Here is a 19,353-nt window from a genome sequence, read left to right as displayed (position 1 = left end):
GCAGGGGAAGCAGAGGACAGGAGCTGGGACCTCCTTCTGAGGAGGGACTCCCTTGGAGAGCTCCCAGCAGAGGACGTTCACGGTGGAGGTGTGTCAGGGAAGGTAGACACCAAGGAACACGCATCAGGGCCCTCAGTGCTGCTGTTGCTCTGCCTGCAAAGGGAGAGCGTGGCCAGGGCCCTCTGCGAAGACCTGCTCACAGGCCTGGCTGGCTCTGGCCCTCGGGTTGGCCAGCCCTCTGCACGCTCCCTCCCTGTCACCTGTGACTCCCTTGGGCAGCACCTCCCCACCCCTGACGCTGGTTTATTCAGCTCCATACACCATGGGCCAGGGTGATTCCAGCCTAATCCCCACCAGCCCCAGGGAGATGTTTGCAAGCTCAGGTATTTACAGCCGCAGCCTGTGGATTAAGGAAAGAATGGGAATTATTTTTCCAGTGGGGAGAAGGGCATACTTTCTCTAGGGCCCGTCACGGGAGAGTGGCTGGGCAGCTTCCTCGGCCCCTCAGAGCCCATCTGGGAGCTGCCTCTGGGTTGGGGTGTCTGGGACAGAAGGTTGTGCTCAGAAGGCCCTGAACGAGGTCCCTGTGGAAAGACTTGCCCACCGACAGCTTCCTCTTCCAGAGGGCAGCAGGGTCATCTTTACGTGTGTTCATTTTCTCATTTTCCCAGCGCCCCACCCCCACCTGGCTGGTGGGTCCCTCACCCCAGCTCCGTGTGACATTAAAACGTGATGGCAGAGCTCGCTCCTCAGTGAGACGTGGGGGAATTAGATGTTTTACAGGACGTGGCTGGACGTGCCTAAACCCGACTGCAAACTTGGCTTCCATGCCAGGCTCAAAAGAGGCTTTTCTGGTGAGGGCATCGCCTTGAACAGGGAGCCCTGAAGCCTGGAGACCCCGCTCATTCACTGTGGTCGGGGGGGGGGGGGGGGGGCGGGACGGGGAGAACCACTAAGTCTGCCAGGGAGAGGGCGTCTGCATAATCGGATGCCCTGAATTTTCCAGCAGAGGGACCAAAGGGCAGCTTGCCATTTATACAATGGTCAAAAGATTAAGGGCAAAGAAGCTGCCCAGAGAGTTTATAAATGAGTTTTCTCATTCAGGAGCCGCTTCCAAGTGGGAGACATTTTCCAAAGATGAAATTTGCTTCCTTTGGGTTCTCGGGTAGCTGACCAAAGGCCTGGGGCGAGGAGGAAACGTAGGGGCACATTTTCTCCAGCACAGTCGGAGGCTTTCTCCTAGCGGGTGGAGGGGCAGCACGAGTAGGGATTACCTTTAAATGGGGACTCTTCCATCTTCTGGGAGGAGGAGGGTGGAGTGAATGCCCCCAGCCCATCTGTGACTGCCAGCTTAGAAGCCCTAATTTAAAAGGATCAACATCTGATTGCTGGCAGAGTTACAGTCTGTCATCTCCAAGGATAACATCCATTTAACATGACTTATACTTTTGTCCCAGGCACCATGCTAGGCGATGAGGACACAGCCAGGCTAGGGCAGGGGGCTGGTTCCTTATGGCCGGGGGCGCATTTCTCAGCCCAGCACTTCCTCTGCTTCACCGAGGCATACCCATAGTGGAGCATGGGTCATCTGAGAAGCTCGCTGATAGGCAGCACCGCCCCACTGCCCGCCCCTACAGACTCAGCGAAGGCCCCAGAACCCCAGCTCTGGTCAGAGGCTGCAGCCAGAAGCTGGAGACAGGCTGTGAGTGAGAGACAGGTCTGGATCCGCCCTCTATGTGAAAGAAAGCCTCAGCCTTACAGGAACAGCCCCACCATGGACACCATGACCCAGGCTGCCCCAAATGCCAGATCTTCCCCATGACCACGGCTATGCTGCCCAACGGCGGGGCACCGGGCCAGGGCAGAGCGGAACCCCCCTCCCCCAACCAGGGAGAGTCCTAAACCTCCCTGGATTCCTTCCACGTCCAACGTGGCCAATCATGTAGGCCCCAGGAACTCAGGGACAGAGGGCACAGAGGGGACGGCAGGTGGTGTTAAGGGAGAGGAAAGCACTTTGTCTACACTGGCAGGCCTCTGCCTTCTCCTGCAGAGCCCAGGCCACCAGTGAGTGCCGGGGAGAAGGAGAGGAGGCCCCGTCCCCACCAAGCACACAACTGCAGAGGTGGTCCGTGCAGACTCAAGGGTTTAGGTCATTGTAGGGCCTGAATTTCTTCAACCGACATTTCATTCCAAGGCAAAGATGACCCCCAACTGATGTTCCCATCAACTACCCTCAACAGACCGCAGGAAAATAGTTTACTTTTTGACCAACACCCTCGACACAAGAATGAAACCAGGGCTCACGGTAAGCCCGGGGATTCCGCGTGCCTGGCCAAGGTTGCTGTGGAATTTCGGGCTGAATGCTTCCAGAGCCCACCCAGGGTCTGATGCTCAGGGCCCTGCTGCTTCTCACGGGCCACGTGGCCACATTCCTGGGCTTCCTCCTGACACCAGCACATCAGGAAAGGAGCCACTATCATTCCTTTCTTTGTCTTTGGAACCCACAAGTCAGCTTCCCATACGTGGGGGTAGGGGTGTCACCCAGAGAGGGCGTCTGGGGACGGGGCCACACCAGGTGGCCCAGGAGCAACAGGATAGCACCCCTAAACATTTAATCCTGCAGGAAGGGCACCATGAAACTTGAGTCCTGCCTTAAAATTCCAGTCTCCACCCACCCTGCAAATCCATTGGCCTAGTACTGTCTGAGTCCCCTTAGGCCAGTCTCTGTTCCCGGTTCTGGGCCTACATGATGAATGAGGCCTCATCCAGACCTTCCAAGAATCTTTGCCAGGGGGCCACCACGAAAAAAGCTCCTGCTACCCCCTCAGGACAACACTTTCCAGGGACTCAACCACAGAACAGTGTCTCCTCTGAAAACATGACAATCAAGACTCAGATGATTCAGTGGCAGGCTGGGGCGAGAACACAGGGACCATGCACCCCTGCCAGTGCTGCCCCAAGACACAGTCACCCTATCCCATGTCCAGCTTCACCTGGGGATCCAGTCCTTTCCGAGACCCTGGATGCAGTGAGAGAGGAGGTAGAGGGACCAACACACTAGCAAACAGACTGAGTGAGGCCTGTTATGGGTTAAACTGTGTACCTCAAAAAGATATGCTGAAGTCCTCGTTTCCAGTACCTCAGAATGTGACCTCATTTGGAAATAGGGTTGTTGTAGATGTAACTAGTTAAGTTGAGGTTAGTGGAGTAGGGTGAACCCTAATCCAACATGACTGACATCCTTCTAAGAAAAGGAGACGACACACAGGGAGAAGATAGCCACTTGACGATGGAGGCAGAGACTGGGGTGGTGCACCTGCAAGCCCTGGAACACCCAAGATTGCCGGAAAGCACCAAAAGCTAGACGAGACGAGGCAGGACTCTGCCTGTGGGTTTCAGAGGGAGCACTGCCCTGCCAACACCTTGGTTTTGGACTTCCGCTATGAGAACATCTGCTCCAGTACTATGAGACGATACACTTCTGTTGTTTCAAGACAGCCAGTTTGTGGTGCTTTGTTGAGACAGCTCTAGGAACAAATACAAGGCCCAAGACCCAGGTCCCCGTTCCTGGAGAAGATGCCCCAACACACACATACACACACACACACACACACACACAAAGAGGACAGCTGCAGCCACTCGAACCCACAATCACACTATAAATTCCTTCCAGACAACCTTTCCCACAACACAGTACCAGCCGGCTTTGGGTATGAATTACTCAAGATCAGTGAAGCTGCACTTCTCCCCAAACCCTCTGTGATTGACACTGGACCCGAATTCCGCCCTGCTCTGGGGACTGGAGTTGGCCTTTCCTTCCCCCGCCCTCCTTCTCGTTGGTCCCAGGGAGCCGGTCTCCTTGTCTCTGAGGACCTGCTCTCCTGGTACCTGGCACACGTTGTAGTGCTCAAAGAGAGACAAGAAGCCAATGTCGCTGCGCGCAGCAATGCCTTTGAGGAGCGTGATGTTCCCGTTTCCAGAATCCAGCTCAATCACGTCGTTGAAAACATTGGACACGGCTTTCCCGGTCAGGAGCAGATTGACAAGTTCCTGTTGATGAGAGAAAGGGAAAAGCTTGTCAAGGGGAGATCAGGAACAAGAGAAAAAGGGTGGAGAAGGAAGGAAAGCGGGGGGGGGGGAGACCGAAATCAGAGGGGCTGTGACTTCACCGTCCCCACGGTCCTCAGGGGAGGCTGCCCACTCTTCTCATCAAAGCGACTCCAGGCACTCATCAGTCTTTATTCCCCAAGCATTCATTGAGCACCAACTGTACACAGGAACCTGTCCTAAGCCCTGGGCTCCAGAGGGTGGCGGGGAGGGGGGCCTGCTGGAGGGAAAGAATGGCTCCTGACCTCAGGCGTCCAGGTCCAGAGTGGGGAAAAATGTGTGCATGGGGCATTCGGGGCCCAGGCGGACATGAGACCGCATGCGTGAGTCAGAGGCGCTTTGTGGAGAAGCGACATTTGGGTGGGTCTCAAAGGAGGGTATTTTTTTTCATAGCCTTTTGTATTTTGAGACAATTTCAGACTCAAAAGAAGAAGTAAAAATAGTACAGAGAGTTCCTGTGTACCCTTCACCCAGCTTCCCCCAATAACATCTTACATAACCGGGGCACATTCTCAACACCAGGAAACTGACAGTGGTGCAATACCAATAACTCAATTCCAGGCCTTATTCGGACTTCACCGGTGATGGTGGGGTCTCCAGGTGGGGAGGGAGAGTAGAGGACAGCAGAAGCAGAGAGGTGGAGGCAGAGAAGCCCAAGGCCGGGTTCTAGCTCTGTCTCTGCCCTCGACGGCTACATGGCATCGGGCAGCAGCTGCGTGACTCGAGCCGCACACCTGAGAGTGCAACAGGCTGCCATCCCCAGAATCACGTGGCGACATGTGGAACATGGTTTCTCTGACCGTCTCCTTCAGCCAGTGCCTCCTGCATTGGGGTGGCTGGAAGGGCCCTCCCTTATACAAGCCATCTAGGGGTCCAACCTCCTGTTAGGAATGGGGAAACTGAGGCTCACAGATGAAAAAGGATGGCCCAAGCCACACAGCTGGTTAGTGACTGAGCTGGACTTCCACCCACATTTTCCAGCTTCCCTGTCTGGTGTCCCTTCCCTCTCCCCTCATTTGTTACCCTCCAGGTACCACCTGGCTGGCCAAAGATTCGAGATGAAGGATGGCCGCTGCTCCGCTAGGTGCCCGCTGCTCCGCTGAGGAAGGATGCAAGCGAGCACTGCGTTGGCACATGGGCAGGCAGGACCCTCTATTTAACACAACTTCTGCCAGGGCTGGCACACGTGGGAGGCCAGCAGGCAGGACTCTCCCCCACAGCACGTAACAGCCCTTTCTCTGTAGGGCAGAGGTCATAGAAGTGTTTTCCCCTGAATTGTGAGAACAACGCCTGGAGTCAATAAATACCTCCGTCAGCACCAAGACCCCTGCTCCAGTGACAGTAAAAGAAGCCTCCTCTAATGGCCACAGAGGGAACCCCATTGGAGGGAGATACCAAAGGGGCCTCATTGTGTCCTTGCAGAGGAAACGAGAAAGAATTTGGAGGAAATGCCTGCTCTGAGATGCTGTACCTCAGCGGTAGTGGCTGCTAAGAAAGGCCCGGCCTTTCTCGGATGCGTTTGAGTTTTCTCATCTAGGTTTCAAGGGGAGAAAAAGGCTCCAGCTCCCCATCTGGGGTATGTCTCAAACCCTCCTCAGAGAGGGAAGCCTTCTTGCAACGGGGGAGAAGGGGCGACGGGCTGCTCCATGCCCCTAGACTCAAAGTCAACATCGTGGCAAAGCTCAGTGGTCATCTAGGCCCTTGCTTCTCAAAGTGTGGTCCATGGACCAGCAGCATCACCCTCCTTGGGGACCCTGTTAGAAATTCAGAATCTCATGTGCCAGCCTGGACCCACTGAATCTGAGCCCGCTTGTCAACCAGACCCCTGGGGGGTTCATGTGCACAATGAAGTTTGAGAAGCAGAGGTCTAGTCCAAACATCTCATTCCACAGGGAAGAAAACGAGTCTCGGGAAGAGGAAGAACCTCACCCCAGCTCATTCTGCAAGTGAAACAGCCAACCCAGCTCAGAAGCCGGACCCAGACTCTGGCCTGGCACCCTCTGCACACACTTGACTGCCCATCCCTGGACCGCACTGCTCTCTGCCTGCCGAGGGGGAAGCTCCTGCAGGGAAGACAGCACCAGAGTGGGAGATGAGCCACAGGCGGCCAGAAAGGCAGCCACTCACCCTGAGGCCTTCCTCTAGGAAGGTGGGCAGCAGCCTACCCCACAGTCCCTTGGGTGCCCTGGACAAACCAAGCTGGCCCCTGCAGGTGCTCAGTATGTACTCAGAGCTGGCACAAGTGAGCCAGGGCCCCCAGGACAATTCGGTGCTCAGCTGGGCCCAGCACACTGAACAGCTCTGCCCAGCCTGTCTGTGCTACAACTGCTGCCCCTGTATGTTGCCCCCGTATACACTGAAGGTCAGATTTAACTGCGGCCTGGTGGCCACTCTGGGAGGCCTTGCTGTGCGAGAAAAGTACAGACAGAAGCCAGGTGGGACGTTCAGCTCCCAGTCCCGATGCTCACTGATCTTGGACAGATCCCTTCCCTGGTATCACAAGGTGATTGGGAGCATCTATGAACAGCAATTGTGCTAAGGGTTCCCCTGCCACCCTATGAGGCCCCTTGAGGGCCCCTTTGTGAAGATGCAGAGGGGAGGGTGGTGTAAAGACAATGCCCTGTGCAAACACAAAGGGTGCCAAGGCTGTCGTCTCCCCAGCTGGACCCAGGGCCGCAGCCTGTGCCCAGGTTCTGGGCTGGGCAGTGCCTGGGCCTGCCACTGGTCCTTTTGCAGCCCGTGCAGCACCAAGCTAGCAGAGTGGGCACAGCAAGCTCTCCAGACACGGAAGCTAACCTGAGTTCCTTTTCTAGGTGCCCATGACGGTAAAGCCCAGCAGAGGCCGGCATGTGAAAGCTGCATGGAGAGGGCTGGCAGGTGCAAAGAAAGAAGAGAAGAGGCAGAGAAAGAAGCGCCTGGCTGCCCTGGGCCCCACTGTGCCCCCTGACCTGTGTGCAGTATCCGTGTGCGCCAATCAGGTGGCTGGTGGGGACATCGAAGTCCTGGCGGACGCTGGAAAACACAGAAGAAGCGGTGTTAGCATGTCTCCACCTGACTCGAGCTGCCTGAGCAACCTCACTGGGTGACCAAGGCTCCCCTTGAGCTCCAGGTTGAGCTCCAGCACTGCAGATTTGGTGAGAATATGAGCGCTCTGGGTTCTGCATCCTCCCTTGTGGCTGGAGCCCGGGGCTCCCCGAGTCTCGCCCACTCTGCTCTGGGCAACGGCCTCCACTCCAACTTGGAGACAGAACCGTGACGCAGCAGAAAGGCCCCCGGGTTTGGAATCCAGCATCCTGCATTCACATCCCAAGTGTCATTTATGAATGGTGGGGACTGGGACATCCACTGCCATCTCTGGGCCTCGGTCTATGAGTCTGTTAAATGGGAGGAATGGTCTAAAATAATAGCTGCCACCACTGGGCACAGACCTCATACCAGGCCCCGCACACACATTATTTCCTAAAGCCTGAGAGAACACCAGGGCTCAGAGAAGGGCTGACTTGCCCAGGGTGCTTGGCTGGTGGGCCATGGAGCTGCAGGGGACCCAGTAGCCAGTCTCAGAGGCCCGTGCTCTCCCCAGCTCAGATTACCACTGTGGCTCCACCCTCAGAATAGGGCTCCCTAAAAGGTACAAAGTGAAAAGCCCGTTTGCCAAAAGAAATCCCTCAAACCAAAAGAAACAGGTTTCTGGGGCTGCACAGTGCTGGGGACCAGAACAACTCAGGGCATTGTACCAGCAACGGTCCTGTCACATGTGAAGTTGGCACCAGGAGGCAAACCTCTCCCCACCGCATCTCAAAACCCTCCTACCGTCTAGAAAGCCCACCATCAGGACGCTGTTCCTTTTACCGACCCAAAGTGAATCCCTCGGGAGACTAAGCGTTATTGCTGAACGGAGCCATCGGACAAGTAAACAGGAAAGAAGCTCCTATCTACGGACACACACAGAGGATGGGAATGACAGCTTGCCAGCCTCCCAGGAAGGTGAGACTTACTATATTTTATAGACGTGAAAGATGTTCAGAGAGGTGACGCCAGGGGGGCCATGTGAAGCCAGAGACTGGCTCCCTCTGCCACTGCACATGGCCTTGGGGACACACCGCCCACCAGTCCCGTGCCCGAGGCCTGGCCTGCAGCCTTCATCCCCACCCCAGAGAGCACCGAGATGCAGCCCAGAGGGAGGAAGGGCTCAGCAACCACGATGTTTGCTTTTCCTTTTAGTGGAAGAGAAGAGAAACCTGGTCTCAATTTTATGCTTTAAATCTAAGATCTGCCATAAGTTTGCAAACCTAAAACACACACCCTGGCCACTGTGTCCTTTCCAAATGAGTTTAGAAACTCCGGTCCCAGGACCTCTGCAGGAAAAATGCTTTCTTGTGGTTTTTAATAACCATGGCCAGATGGGGACGGTTTGTGGTTCACACAGAGAAGACGGGCTGGGATTGGCACAGCAGGGCCCAGCTGAGAACCAAGGCGGCCAGGGGTCGCCTTGGAGGCTGGCCCACCAGAGACAGCCCAGCAGGCCTGGGAATGAGCGGGCTGGGGCACGAACGGCCGAAGGCAGCGCTTCACTGGCAGGAGCTCAGGCAGAAGAATTAATGGAAACGCTGTCTGAGGCATAGACAGGCATCTTCTGGAAAGAAGAAAATAACCTCAAAGGAGCCCTGCGAGGGCTGATAAGCATCGCTGGCCCCGAGCCTGCCCGCAGCTTTCAGAAGGAGTCTGATCTTCGTAATCTCACATTCTCGTGTTCGCCCAGCGGGTTTGAGCGCCTGCGTCAGCTGAGGGCAGGGGGACGGTCAGAGGGGACAATGGGAGGAAATGGTAATTGCATCCTTAGGTGCAAACACGGTTGGAAATTCAGCAGCGGGCTCCGAGTTAAAAAGGAGAAACATCTGTATTTCACATCAGGGCATTCAGGAGATGCCAAGGCGCGGCTTATGGCTTACGAGATTTACAACTTTGGCAAATCTAGATGCGCAGACCTCGTCTAGGGGGATTCCCCGGAGAGCGGGGTGTCAGGAGGCCTTGAGCAAAGGAACAGGCTGTGCTCTGCCTGCAGGGAAGGCAATTCACGTGGCAGGGCCCCCACCAGGCCCGGGTTCTAGCCCCAGCTTGCTACGTGGCCACAAAGCTCTCCTCTCTGAGCCTCAGTCTCCCCTTTTGCAACATAAGGGGCTTGTGCAAAGACGAGTGATGCTATGGGCTGAATTGTGCCCTCCAGAAGTCCTATGTTGAGGCCCTAACCCCCGTACCTCAGAATGTGAGTACAGTCGGAGACAGGGCTTTTAACTTGGTGATTAAGTTTAATGAGGCCGTTAGGCTGGGCCCTCATCCAATCTGACTAGTGTCCTTATAAGAAGAGGAGATCAGGACACACAGAGGCACACGGGGGATGCGTGCACACAGAGGAAGGACCCTGTGAGGACACAGTGAGAAGGCGTCTGTGTGCAAACCGAGGAGAGACGCCTCAGAAGAGACCAACCCTGCCAGCACCTTGATCTTGGGCTTCCACACTCCAGAACTGTGAGACAATTAATTTCTGTTGCTTAAGCCCCCTGGCTTAAGACCCAGGCTGTGGTACTTTGTCACAGCAGCCCTAGCAGACGAATACAAGCCAGCTCCAAGATCTTTTTAGACTCAGAGCCCTTTCTTCAAATGAAACCTTACATGCAGAAGCCCAACATATGAAATATAAAGGCAGAGCTGCTCCGGCTGAAGATGGTGCAGGTCCTGGGCCCATCCTTTTCCCCCTCCACCAGGCCCTGTGGCCCCTCTGGGGAACCCCTGGGTCTCCAAGGTCATGCAGTGTCCTGGGAGCAGGGGCTGAATCTGTGGAGGGGTTGCCTGAGCTCTGAGGTTCCTAGACTTTTCTGGGCTTCTGAGCTATAAGCTGTGATGGGCCCTTCCCTGGGACTGATAACCACTCCTGTCCAAAAGTTAGGTTGTCCCTTCCATGGTCCTCCTGGGGGCTAGACACAAGTAGGCCCCAGGAAAATGCTGGACAGCCTGAGGAACCAGGCACCAGGCTGGGTGACAGGAGGCAGGAGGAGCCAGGGCCTGAGGAAGCATGCCCTCCTGAGGCTGTCCTGCACCGAGACCCCTTCAGGGAGCAGGAGCTTGCCTGGATTCTGGGTTCTAAGAAGCACAGAGTGGAGGGAGCCTGAATGCATTTGCTCAGGGCATGGAAACTTACCAGGAGGGGCTTGGCCTTGGCTGCCCTGCCACCACCCTCTTCAGCATTCTGGGAGCAAAGGGCCAGAACCTGGACCAACAGACTAGGGTGACAGCCCAGCCTCAGGGATGTCCAGTTCACTCACCGACAGAGGAGAGGGGCCTGAGAGACTGGAACTGTTCCTCCCAGCTCTGACCCCATCAGGAGGTCCTAGGGACACTGCAGTGACTAAGAAACAGGAGAAAGAGGATGCCAGGGTTGGCAGAGCCCTCAGGGCTCAGCATTTCCCAGACTGGAAAAAGGATGGCCAGAGAAAGAACACAACTGGCCCAGGATAGTGACAGATGCCAGCCCAAATGCAGTGCCCAAAGCCTAGGACTCCACTGCCTCTCTCCAGTCCGCCCTTCGTCACACGTCCCTGAGGGGCAGAGGCTCTGCCGCTGAGCAGCTGACAAGCATGAGCCTCAAACCTGCAGCTTCAGACACTTGCAAGTACATCGTCCTCTCTAAAGCCTTGTGAGGCCAGGACGGCAAGAACCGCCATCTCCATTTCACTGATGGGGAAACTGAGGCCCAGAAAGGAGAAGGACTTGCAGTCTGTGGTCACACAGAGAGTCAGTGGGCCAGGACTGTGTCCCCATCACCAACATCACAGTGTCTACTATGGCCAGCTCCAGGCAGGCCCCAGAGCCCTGAAGCCCCACTCCTGGTCCCCACCCTCCCTGGCTGGGTGCAGCTTGTCCCTTTACCCTAAAACCATTCCCACAGGCATCGGAACATCTGAATGAAAGAACCTGAACAACTCACTTGAACAATGAATCTGGGCATTTTCTCCAGAAGTTTCTGAATAAGAAAGAAAATATGTCCAAGTGGCCCAGCGACATGGTTCCAATCTATGGTCACAGCCATTCACCTAAAATCAATGTCCACAAGGCAGGGCAGTGGCCAGCTTGGCCTCAGACTAGCTAAGTGACCTCCGCCAAGTCCCTGCCTCTCTTTCAGCCTGATTGGTCATTTATAAAACCAGAGGACTGGAACAAGGGGCCTCCGGGAACCTTCTGGGATGTGAACAAGTGTACCTGGTCCACGACGCTGATATTTAAAACATCACCCCTAAAACAGGTAGTAATTAACCTGGGAAGACCCGACCAGCCATCTCCCCTCCACCTGACCTCTGGGGTACCAGGCCCCCGGGCCACCACCACATCCCGCAGGGCCAGCTCCTGCCCGTCTCTCCCAGTTGGCCCCTCCCCAGGGACTGCACCACCCACCACCTGCAGTGGCCTCCAGAGACCACAACCTTTCGTTTGGTGGGACTTCTATTGACTTTTGAGGGCGACATCAATAGAGCAAAGGGCAAGCTGTGCAACAACTAAGAGAACCTGGGCTGGGAAGTCAGGGAGCCCTGGATTCAAATCCACTGTTGTTCCCCTCCGAGCCTCAGTTTCCCCACTTGCAATACGGTATGCTAATGCCTCCTTCTGGTACGGATGGCTGTAAGAACTGAATGAGAGGAGCTATATAAAGCATTTGGCATTCAATAAACATCGCTTCCTTTTTCCTACGATAGCAACAATAACAACAACATCAAAAAACAATGAGATCATGATTCCTGCAACCCCAAACATTCGTTTCACAGCCAACAACCCAGAATAAACAGAGGCCTCCAAGCGGTTGAAACGCAGCCATGAATATATGAAAAGAATTTGGAGAGAGCGGATATTGACTTTTTTCCCAGGAAGGCCAAGAAGGAGTGGACAATGAGTTAGAACACCTGGGTGTCAGGCCCCCTCTGACACCTGCGCTGTGTGACCTTCATCAAACTGCTTGCCATCTCTGAGTCTCAGGTATATCATCCTCTGATGGTGACAACAATTATCACCACAAAGGGTTGTTGCAATAAGGGCCGAGGCCATAAAAAGGCCTTGCAAACTGCAAACAGGCCCACAGGTTGGAGGGAACAGCTATGATTTCCAGGGGCCTGGAGAGGAAGGAGCTAGATGGGGGCCCATGAGGCGGGGCAAGGTGTGTGGAGGAGAGAGAGGGACCTGCCTGGAGGAAGGAAGAGAAACTAGAGATGTCCAAGCCCTTTCCGAGCTGCCTTCCCCCTCACCACCCACCAGTCCTCTCCCCACGTGCCAGCACCTTCCTCCCCAACCAGACCTCGTGTGATTACTCCCTGCAAACCCCACCACTGGCCTGTGCCTACTCTGTCCTTGCCGCCTGCCAAAACCCTTCCCACGTATCCCTCCGAGCCCTGCCGAATCTCGCCTCCTCCATCCGACATGCCGCATCTCTCCTGGACGTCCTTTCCTAAGAGCACCACCAACTGCTCTTCGTGCATCTGCCGGGCCCCTCCTTGCAGTAAGGACGTTAGGGCCAGGGACATGTTGTGTCCGTCTGGCCCCCTGGTACCCAGAACTGAGCTCTAACCCTGCAGGTACATGGCAAATGGGCTCTAAATTATGTGAGCCTGCCCACACTCATCCCAGTGTGGAGGCTGCAAGGAAGGCCTGGTGGGGCGGCTTCCAGAAGCTGGATCCCAGGAGGGGTGCAGAGGCAGACGGAAGGAAGCTTCCCACCCAAGCAGCGGGGGCTGGCCTGGAGCAGAAGATTCCTCCACGAGGTTAACTGCCTCTCCCTCCTCCCAAGGCCTGTCCTCTTTATCTGGGCGCCCAAGGCCTTCGTGGAACAAGGAGGTGCAGCCCTTGGGTGAATGGGTCAGGGTGCTAGGTGCATAGAGGCTCAGGAGGCCCTTCCAGCACTGCCATTAACCCGGGTGTGGCCTGGGCTTGGTGGCTCTTCTCTGCTGTGGGAGGTGGCCCCCCAAACCCGTCCTCAGGCTCAGTGTCCATGGGCAGACCCACTGCCCTCAGCCACGCCCCATTGGTGCTCCCTGGCCATGACCTGCCACCTCAGCAGCCTGGCACCAGGCTTGCTTTGGCCCAGACCATGCCAGCTGAAATTAAACGGAGAGGGAGGCAGGGGGACAAGCAGCTGGTTTGCTATGGACCTCCCCGGGGGTCTTGTCTTCCACTTCTCCCTCTAAGTTGGAAGATACAGCCAAACAGCGCCTGTCACTCCTCGCCCAGCCCAAAGAGGGCAAGCAGGAACAGGGTCTTAGACTGGGAGCCAGCAGACTTGGGTGATGGTGTCAGCTATGCCACCAACCTGCCCTTAACTTCTCGGAGCCTCGGTCCCTACCTCTGTAAAATGGGATGATGGCCCCAGGCTCTGAACCTGCCCCTTGGGTTGCCATAAGCCCCAAAGTGCAGGGTGTCAGTGAGGGAGCCTGCCTCCCCGCTCCAGCACCTGCCTTCCACAGGGTGAGGGGGCCTCACGGGACCCCAGAGGGAGCCAGTCAGAGATCTACCGGACAGGCCCCTGGTCACTGCACAGGAGCTGGGGGACACGGGAGCTGGGGGCTCCCAGAAAAGAAGGCAGGGAGGGGAATGAGGTCAGTTGAAGAAGGAGGGTCTGGGTGGAGTGTCTGCTGTTTCCAGTGACAAAGGTAGCCGCAGGCCCTTTGGGTCTGCCACCACCCGCACCCTGGTCCCTTCAGACGTATTTGCTGAGAGAGCTCAGCAGCATGGCCTCCAGCCTACTCTGAATGGAGGCTGAAGTTGGCTGGAGTTGCTTGAGGAAGTTCCTCTCGTCCTGTTTCCCAGCTAAAGTCGAAAGATCTTGGCATGTCGGGCGGGAAGGCCCTGCGCCCTCCTGTCTGGTCTCTCGTGTTCCACAGGGAGGACCCAGGTGAGAGAGGCTGCGGGCTTTGTTCAGGCTGCAAAGCAGCTGCTGTCCGTGTGGACTCGGGGCGCCCAGTCTGGGTGGTTCTGTGTGCATCTCGTTATCCTGGGCTGCAAGAGGTGACGCGGGTGCAACAGGAGGGTGGAGGAGAGCACTGACGCGTATCCCATCTGTCCCCCCACCCCCATCAGGGCAGCACAGCTGGGACCTGGGACTCTCAACAAGAACAGCCCCCCACTCAAATCCATACGCTGCAAACCACAGGCCCAGCCAGCTTCCCTGAGGTGGGCTCTGGTCAGGGAGCTCTGCCAGAACAAGAAGCTTTGTCAGTGCATTTCTTCATCTCTGAGAGGAGCCTGTGGGGCCTCTGTCAAGGCCCAGATCTGACCCACCCTAAACTCACAGCTGCTCTCCTGTTCCTTGATGCATCCCAAACTTCCAGTTCCTGATTATAGGCACCCCCCTTTCCCAGCCTGTGTGGTAGACCTTGTGGGTCCTCACTGCCTTCTGAGTGTTCACATGCCCCATGATGGGGGCAGCCCAGGCCTGGCCACCGTGAGGCATCAGGAGCAGGCTGAGGAGTGCTGGAGCAAGGGCTCCCTCTCCACCGGGATCTCCATGCAGGAGGGCCCTCCTGAGAACATGGCTAAGACAAGGAAAGAAGAGTGAAGACACAGAAGGAGGGACAACAAGTCCCAAAGGCACTGTCTGGGTTCCTGGAGCTAGCCACTCTGAAAGCCCTGGGATGAGTTGATTAATAGTGTTGTTTTCTACTCACACTGGCTAAGAACGGACTATCTGTCGCTTGCCTTTGCATTACTAACACTCATGGTTGGCTTTCATTTCAGGGCTATTTCCACAAAGAAATAAACTGAGTGCTTGTTGTTTTTACTCTCTTGGAGAGAGACACAGAGAGTGACAGGGCCAGCATGGTGTGGGTGCTGCCCCTCGCCCTCAGTGCCTGGCTAGCGCTATTCAGAAACTACTTCAGCAAATGGCAAACCACTGCCGACAGTGGACTTTCAAGATTGCCTTTGGGCAGCCAAAGTCGCGCTGTAATGAATGCCAAGGGTCCCCTGCATGCAAAGGTTTGCTTCACAAGCTGTCGCCCCCCACCGCCCAGGCCTGAGCTCCCAGGTGGGCATTACCCAAGCCCTCCCCTGTGCAGGCCCCGGCTCAGCGCCGGCTCCCTGGGGGCTGGAGCACCCCTGCACAGCGCGGCGCAGGCCTGGCTCGGAGCTGGCCCTCACCCCAGGTGCTGAGCATCTCTGGGGTTGTGAGAGCATGCTGGGGAAGGTTCTAGGTCGTGTGACTGGGAAAGCAGTGGAGCTGGGAGAGCGTGAAAGCTTGTATGAGATTTACTGTAAGCAACTCGAGATCTTAGGAAAGAAAATAGGTAGATGGCTGGAAATCAAGTGGAGAAGAATAAAACCTTCTCAAAGCTTTGCAGTCGGCCCAGGGTAAACCAAACTCAACGGCTAGCTTCGCTCCTGTTCTTTCGGCCTCTGAGGGTGAAGTGGCCAGGCTGTGCTCTGCTGCGTTTGCATCTGCCGGTGGTTCCCTCCCCCTGGCTGCATTGGGCTTGGGAACAGCCGATGGACAGGAAGCACTGACTTTGGTGCAAGGGTTGCCCATGAGCCTCAGGCATGAGTCTGAGAGCCCTAGCTAGGGGGGACGGACGGCCATGCCCTCAGCCACACACACACGCATACACACACACACACACAATCAAGTCGCCCTTTGCACAATCTTGGACACAGCCAACAATACCCACATCATCTCAGCCAGCCCCGCAGCCTCGCTGACTCTCACCCATGCACACACCATCACGAATGCACCCAGACACACACTGTTTGTAAAGGACCGGGGAGGTTTCCCAGCCCCCCACTCCGCTTCTCCCTGGCTGAACAGCCTAAGATTTGAGAGCCTCTGCTCTCTCTCTGGGCTACCAGGACACATTTCCAACTGCCCAAAGCAGTGACAGATCACCCCAAAACGGCAATGGGATGGCACAGCTGAATCTGAACCCAGAGCAGGAAACCCTGGGCATCGTCCCCTCCTGCGGATTCTCAGCTGTGTTTGCAGAGCCAGGCCTTCTCCAAGGAGGGGTCTCCAGGACGGGGCGGGGAGATGCGGAGGGGGAGCTGGGCTCTCTGCTTCCCAATCCCGCTGCTCTACTCCCAGCGGTCCTGCTGCATCTGCTTTATATAGTGAGCTTCCGGATACGGTTTATTTGGAAAAAATCAGATTTCGTTTCACTACAAAAAGAGTTTAAAAGCACTGGTCTGACCCCCTCCTGTTAGAGATAAACAGCTGAAGACACAGGTTGAGTCCGCCACACAGCTTGCTGGCAGCAGAGATGGGGACCCAGGTGTCCTGAAACTACATTGTAGCCACCAGGTGGGAGGCTGTCGTGTGACCTGTCACACTGGGCTGCCCTGGACAAGCCTCTCAGCTCAGGCTGACAAATGGTGCCTGTGTTGGTGACATTGGCCCCCAGATGCCCAAATGTCCATAAAGAAAGGCCTTTGAGAGTTGCCTACCCCAGAGAGAGGCCGGGATGAGGCGCGTTTTCACAGTCCCAGGACCATTATCACTGCCAAGCGAATCACAACAAACCCTCAGCCCGGCCTGGCATCCCACCCGAGGATGGCGATCGGAGGCTCCGGGAGCCGAGGGAAGCAACACCGGAGCGCAGCATGACTGGCAGGGAGAGGGAGCAGACCGTCCTGCAGCTCCCCTTCCAAAGGCAAGGCGAGAAAACGGCTCCTTCAAGGAGTCCCCAGAAACGCCAGGAACGCTAACACGTTCTCCTAAATAATTTCAGCGTGACTCTCACAGGGTCCAGGCAGCATCTCAACAGGCTGTTCCTGTCCTTGCTGTCAGGTCTGTCCTTCCTCCTCACAGGTGCCACCCCTTACAGGAAGCCCCGCCAGACCACGTAGACAACAGGTCAACTCCACTGCAATGCTCAGGTCCCGGCAGCCCCATGCGAGCATGGAGGGTCAGGCAGCCAGCCTGGGCCTGCCTGGGTCAGGAGAGTGTGCGGGTCCGGAGAGGCCCCCAGAGGCGGCACAGGCTGCCCCAGGCCTGCACCATTCCTCACCTGAAGTCCTCAGTCTAACTAGAAGTTTCCTTGAAGCTCAAAGAGTAAGAGTGAGTTGGCGTCTTCGCAAGCACACCTCTGGGCGGCTCACTCCCAGGACAGGGATTGGCCCTGCCGCTGTCCTTTCTCCTGTCTCCTCCGAGCAAGGGCACGCAGTGCCCCCAGGCTGCTCAAGACGTGCCTGCCAAGGGGAAGCGCTGCCACAGGTGGACACATCTCCAACTGCAGGACGCCCCTGTGGCCCTGTCTCCACCACAGGGCACCAAGCCAAGACTGAGGGCATGACAAGACAGGACGGAACACAAGAGGTGTGTGAGCACAGCTGGATGAGATTGGACCAGCAGCGGCCATCATCCGAGGCTGGCCGCCCAGCGTGAGCCGCGCTGAGCACACGACATGTATTTCTTCATTTGATCTACGAGGCAGGGATTCCAATCCCCACTTCACAGAGCAAGAAACTCAGGACCAAAGGAGGATGGAGACAGGAAACTGAGTCGGTTTTACTGCCAAGTTCGGGTCGTTAAACCGCAAACCCCAAGAGCCCTCCCTGGGGCCAGGCTGCCTGGTCAGAGCTGTGTGACCTGGGGCGGGCCACTCACCTCTCACAGTCTCCCTTCCTCATCTGAGAGCCAGGGATGGGGACAGTCATCACAGCAGTGCCACCTAACAGGGCAGCTGTGGCGATGAAAGGAGCTTCACATGTACAACATTACAGCAGAGGATCTGGCACAGGGGAAGCTTATGAGGCGCCCGCTGCTCTTGTTCTTACTGCCATGGGAATGTCCTCTGTGCAGTCTTCCTAAAGAAGGAAAGGGGGGCCATAGGAGCAAGACAAACCCCACTGGTGCCCTTCTGGGTCCAAGGCTAAAGCGGGTCTCCCCTGGTCCTCCTGGAAAGCGGGCCAGGGCTGGCCAAGGTGCCCCGGGGGGCAGGTTTTGACACCATTGCCTCCAGGGCCTGGGAAGGTTCTCAGGGGCCCCGAGGGGCATGGAGACTGTCTACACACTCTCTCCCCTGCCCTGGGAACAAGGGGAAGGAGGCGAGTCCACCAAATCGTGTGTGTCTGTGTGTCTGTGTCTATATGTGTGTGTCTGTGTATGTCTGTGTGTTTCTCTATAAGTGTGTGTCTGTGTGTCTATATGTGTGTGTCTCTGTGTGTGTCTGTGTATGTCTGTAAGTCTGTATGTGTGTCTGTCTGTGTTTATGTCTCTGTGTCTATGTGCATCTGTGCACCTGTGTGTGCGTCTCTGAGTATCTGTGTGTGTGTGTCTGTGTGTATGTCTATATGTGTGTGCCTCTGTGTGTGTGTCTGTGTGTTTGTCTCTGTGTCTATGTGCATCTGTGCACTTGTGTGTGTGTCTCTGAGTATCTGTGTGTGTTTGTGTATGTGTGTGGTGGAGGGGAGAGGGGTGACAGGGCTGTGACTTCAGGCCCATTAGCACAAGGCTGTGCAGATCCAGCAGGGCAGCCTTCCTCACACAGATGCCCCACAGGTGCCACGGCCTGGGCAGGAACTGACCCCCGCCAGGCTTGGCTGGATGGGGAGGGGAGGGGCCAGAAGCAGCCCCCATCCTCCAGCTCTGGACAGCGTGAAGAGTGGCCTGGCTGTGGAGCCCTGCTGGCCCCCGCAGATGGGGTGGGCTGCCAGAGCCGCTCCCTACAGGCTCGGGCGTGTAAACGCGGTGCCCAGCTCCTGGGCTGGTGAGTGGGGTCTACGGCAGCTGCCACTCCAAGCAGAGTCCTAGACCCTCAGAGCCAGAGGGCCCCCTGTACAAATGAGGAAACTGAGGCTGAGAGGATCACACAGCCAGACATCACCCAGCCTGGCCATTCTGAGAGCTCAGCATCTCCTCAGCAAGCTCAGGCATCTCACCCACCCACCCGGAGATCCCCACCCAACCCCGTCAGCCCAGGGATTAGCAGATGCAGGCCTGGGGAGAAGGTGGTGCAGCTTATGGTCTCCATGCACGTGAGCCAGGCCAGGAATGAAACATATCATTATGGCAGGATTAGAAGAAAAATGCTGTTAGAAAACGCTGTGCGCACACACGCATTTAATAAGGTCAGCAGCAGTGAGCTGCAGGCAGGCCAGCAGCATGAGGCCACGGAACCCCTGCCCTCCTCCTCTCACCCAGGCCAGAGGCCACGGGAGACATGGACAGGGCCAGGCCCAGGCCTAGCTGTGGGGAGCAAGAGTTCCCGTCTCCCAGGGCCTGCC

General features: G+C 56.5%; 1 protein-coding gene across 6 annotated transcripts in view; it reads right to left on the bottom strand.

Annotated features, from left to right (window-relative positions):
• Positions 1-19,353, bottom strand: part of MINDY4 (MINDY lysine 48 deubiquitinase 4) — a 114,067-nt gene that overhangs the window by 11,386 nt on the left and 83,328 nt on the right. For all 6 annotated transcript variants that reach the window (XM_070616156.1, XM_070616153.1, XM_070616152.1 and 3 more), the window contains exons 14-15: positions 7,056-7,119; positions 3,889-4,050 (exon numbers count right to left, since the gene is read on the bottom strand). In XM_070616156.1, coding sequence (XP_070472257.1) covers positions 3,889-4,050; positions 7,056-7,119 — 226 coding nt within the window. The remainder of the gene's footprint in view (positions 1-3,888; positions 4,051-7,055; positions 7,120-19,353) is intronic.

The sequence above is a fragment of the Equus przewalskii genome, chromosome 4 (assembly GCF_037783145.1).
Source record: "Equus przewalskii isolate Varuska chromosome 4, EquPr2, whole genome shotgun sequence".
NCBI classification, from domain to species: domain Eukaryota; kingdom Metazoa; phylum Chordata; class Mammalia; order Perissodactyla; family Equidae; genus Equus; species Equus przewalskii.
Note: the sequence above shows the minus strand (reverse complement) of the source record. Positions and strands in the feature narration are given on the sequence as shown.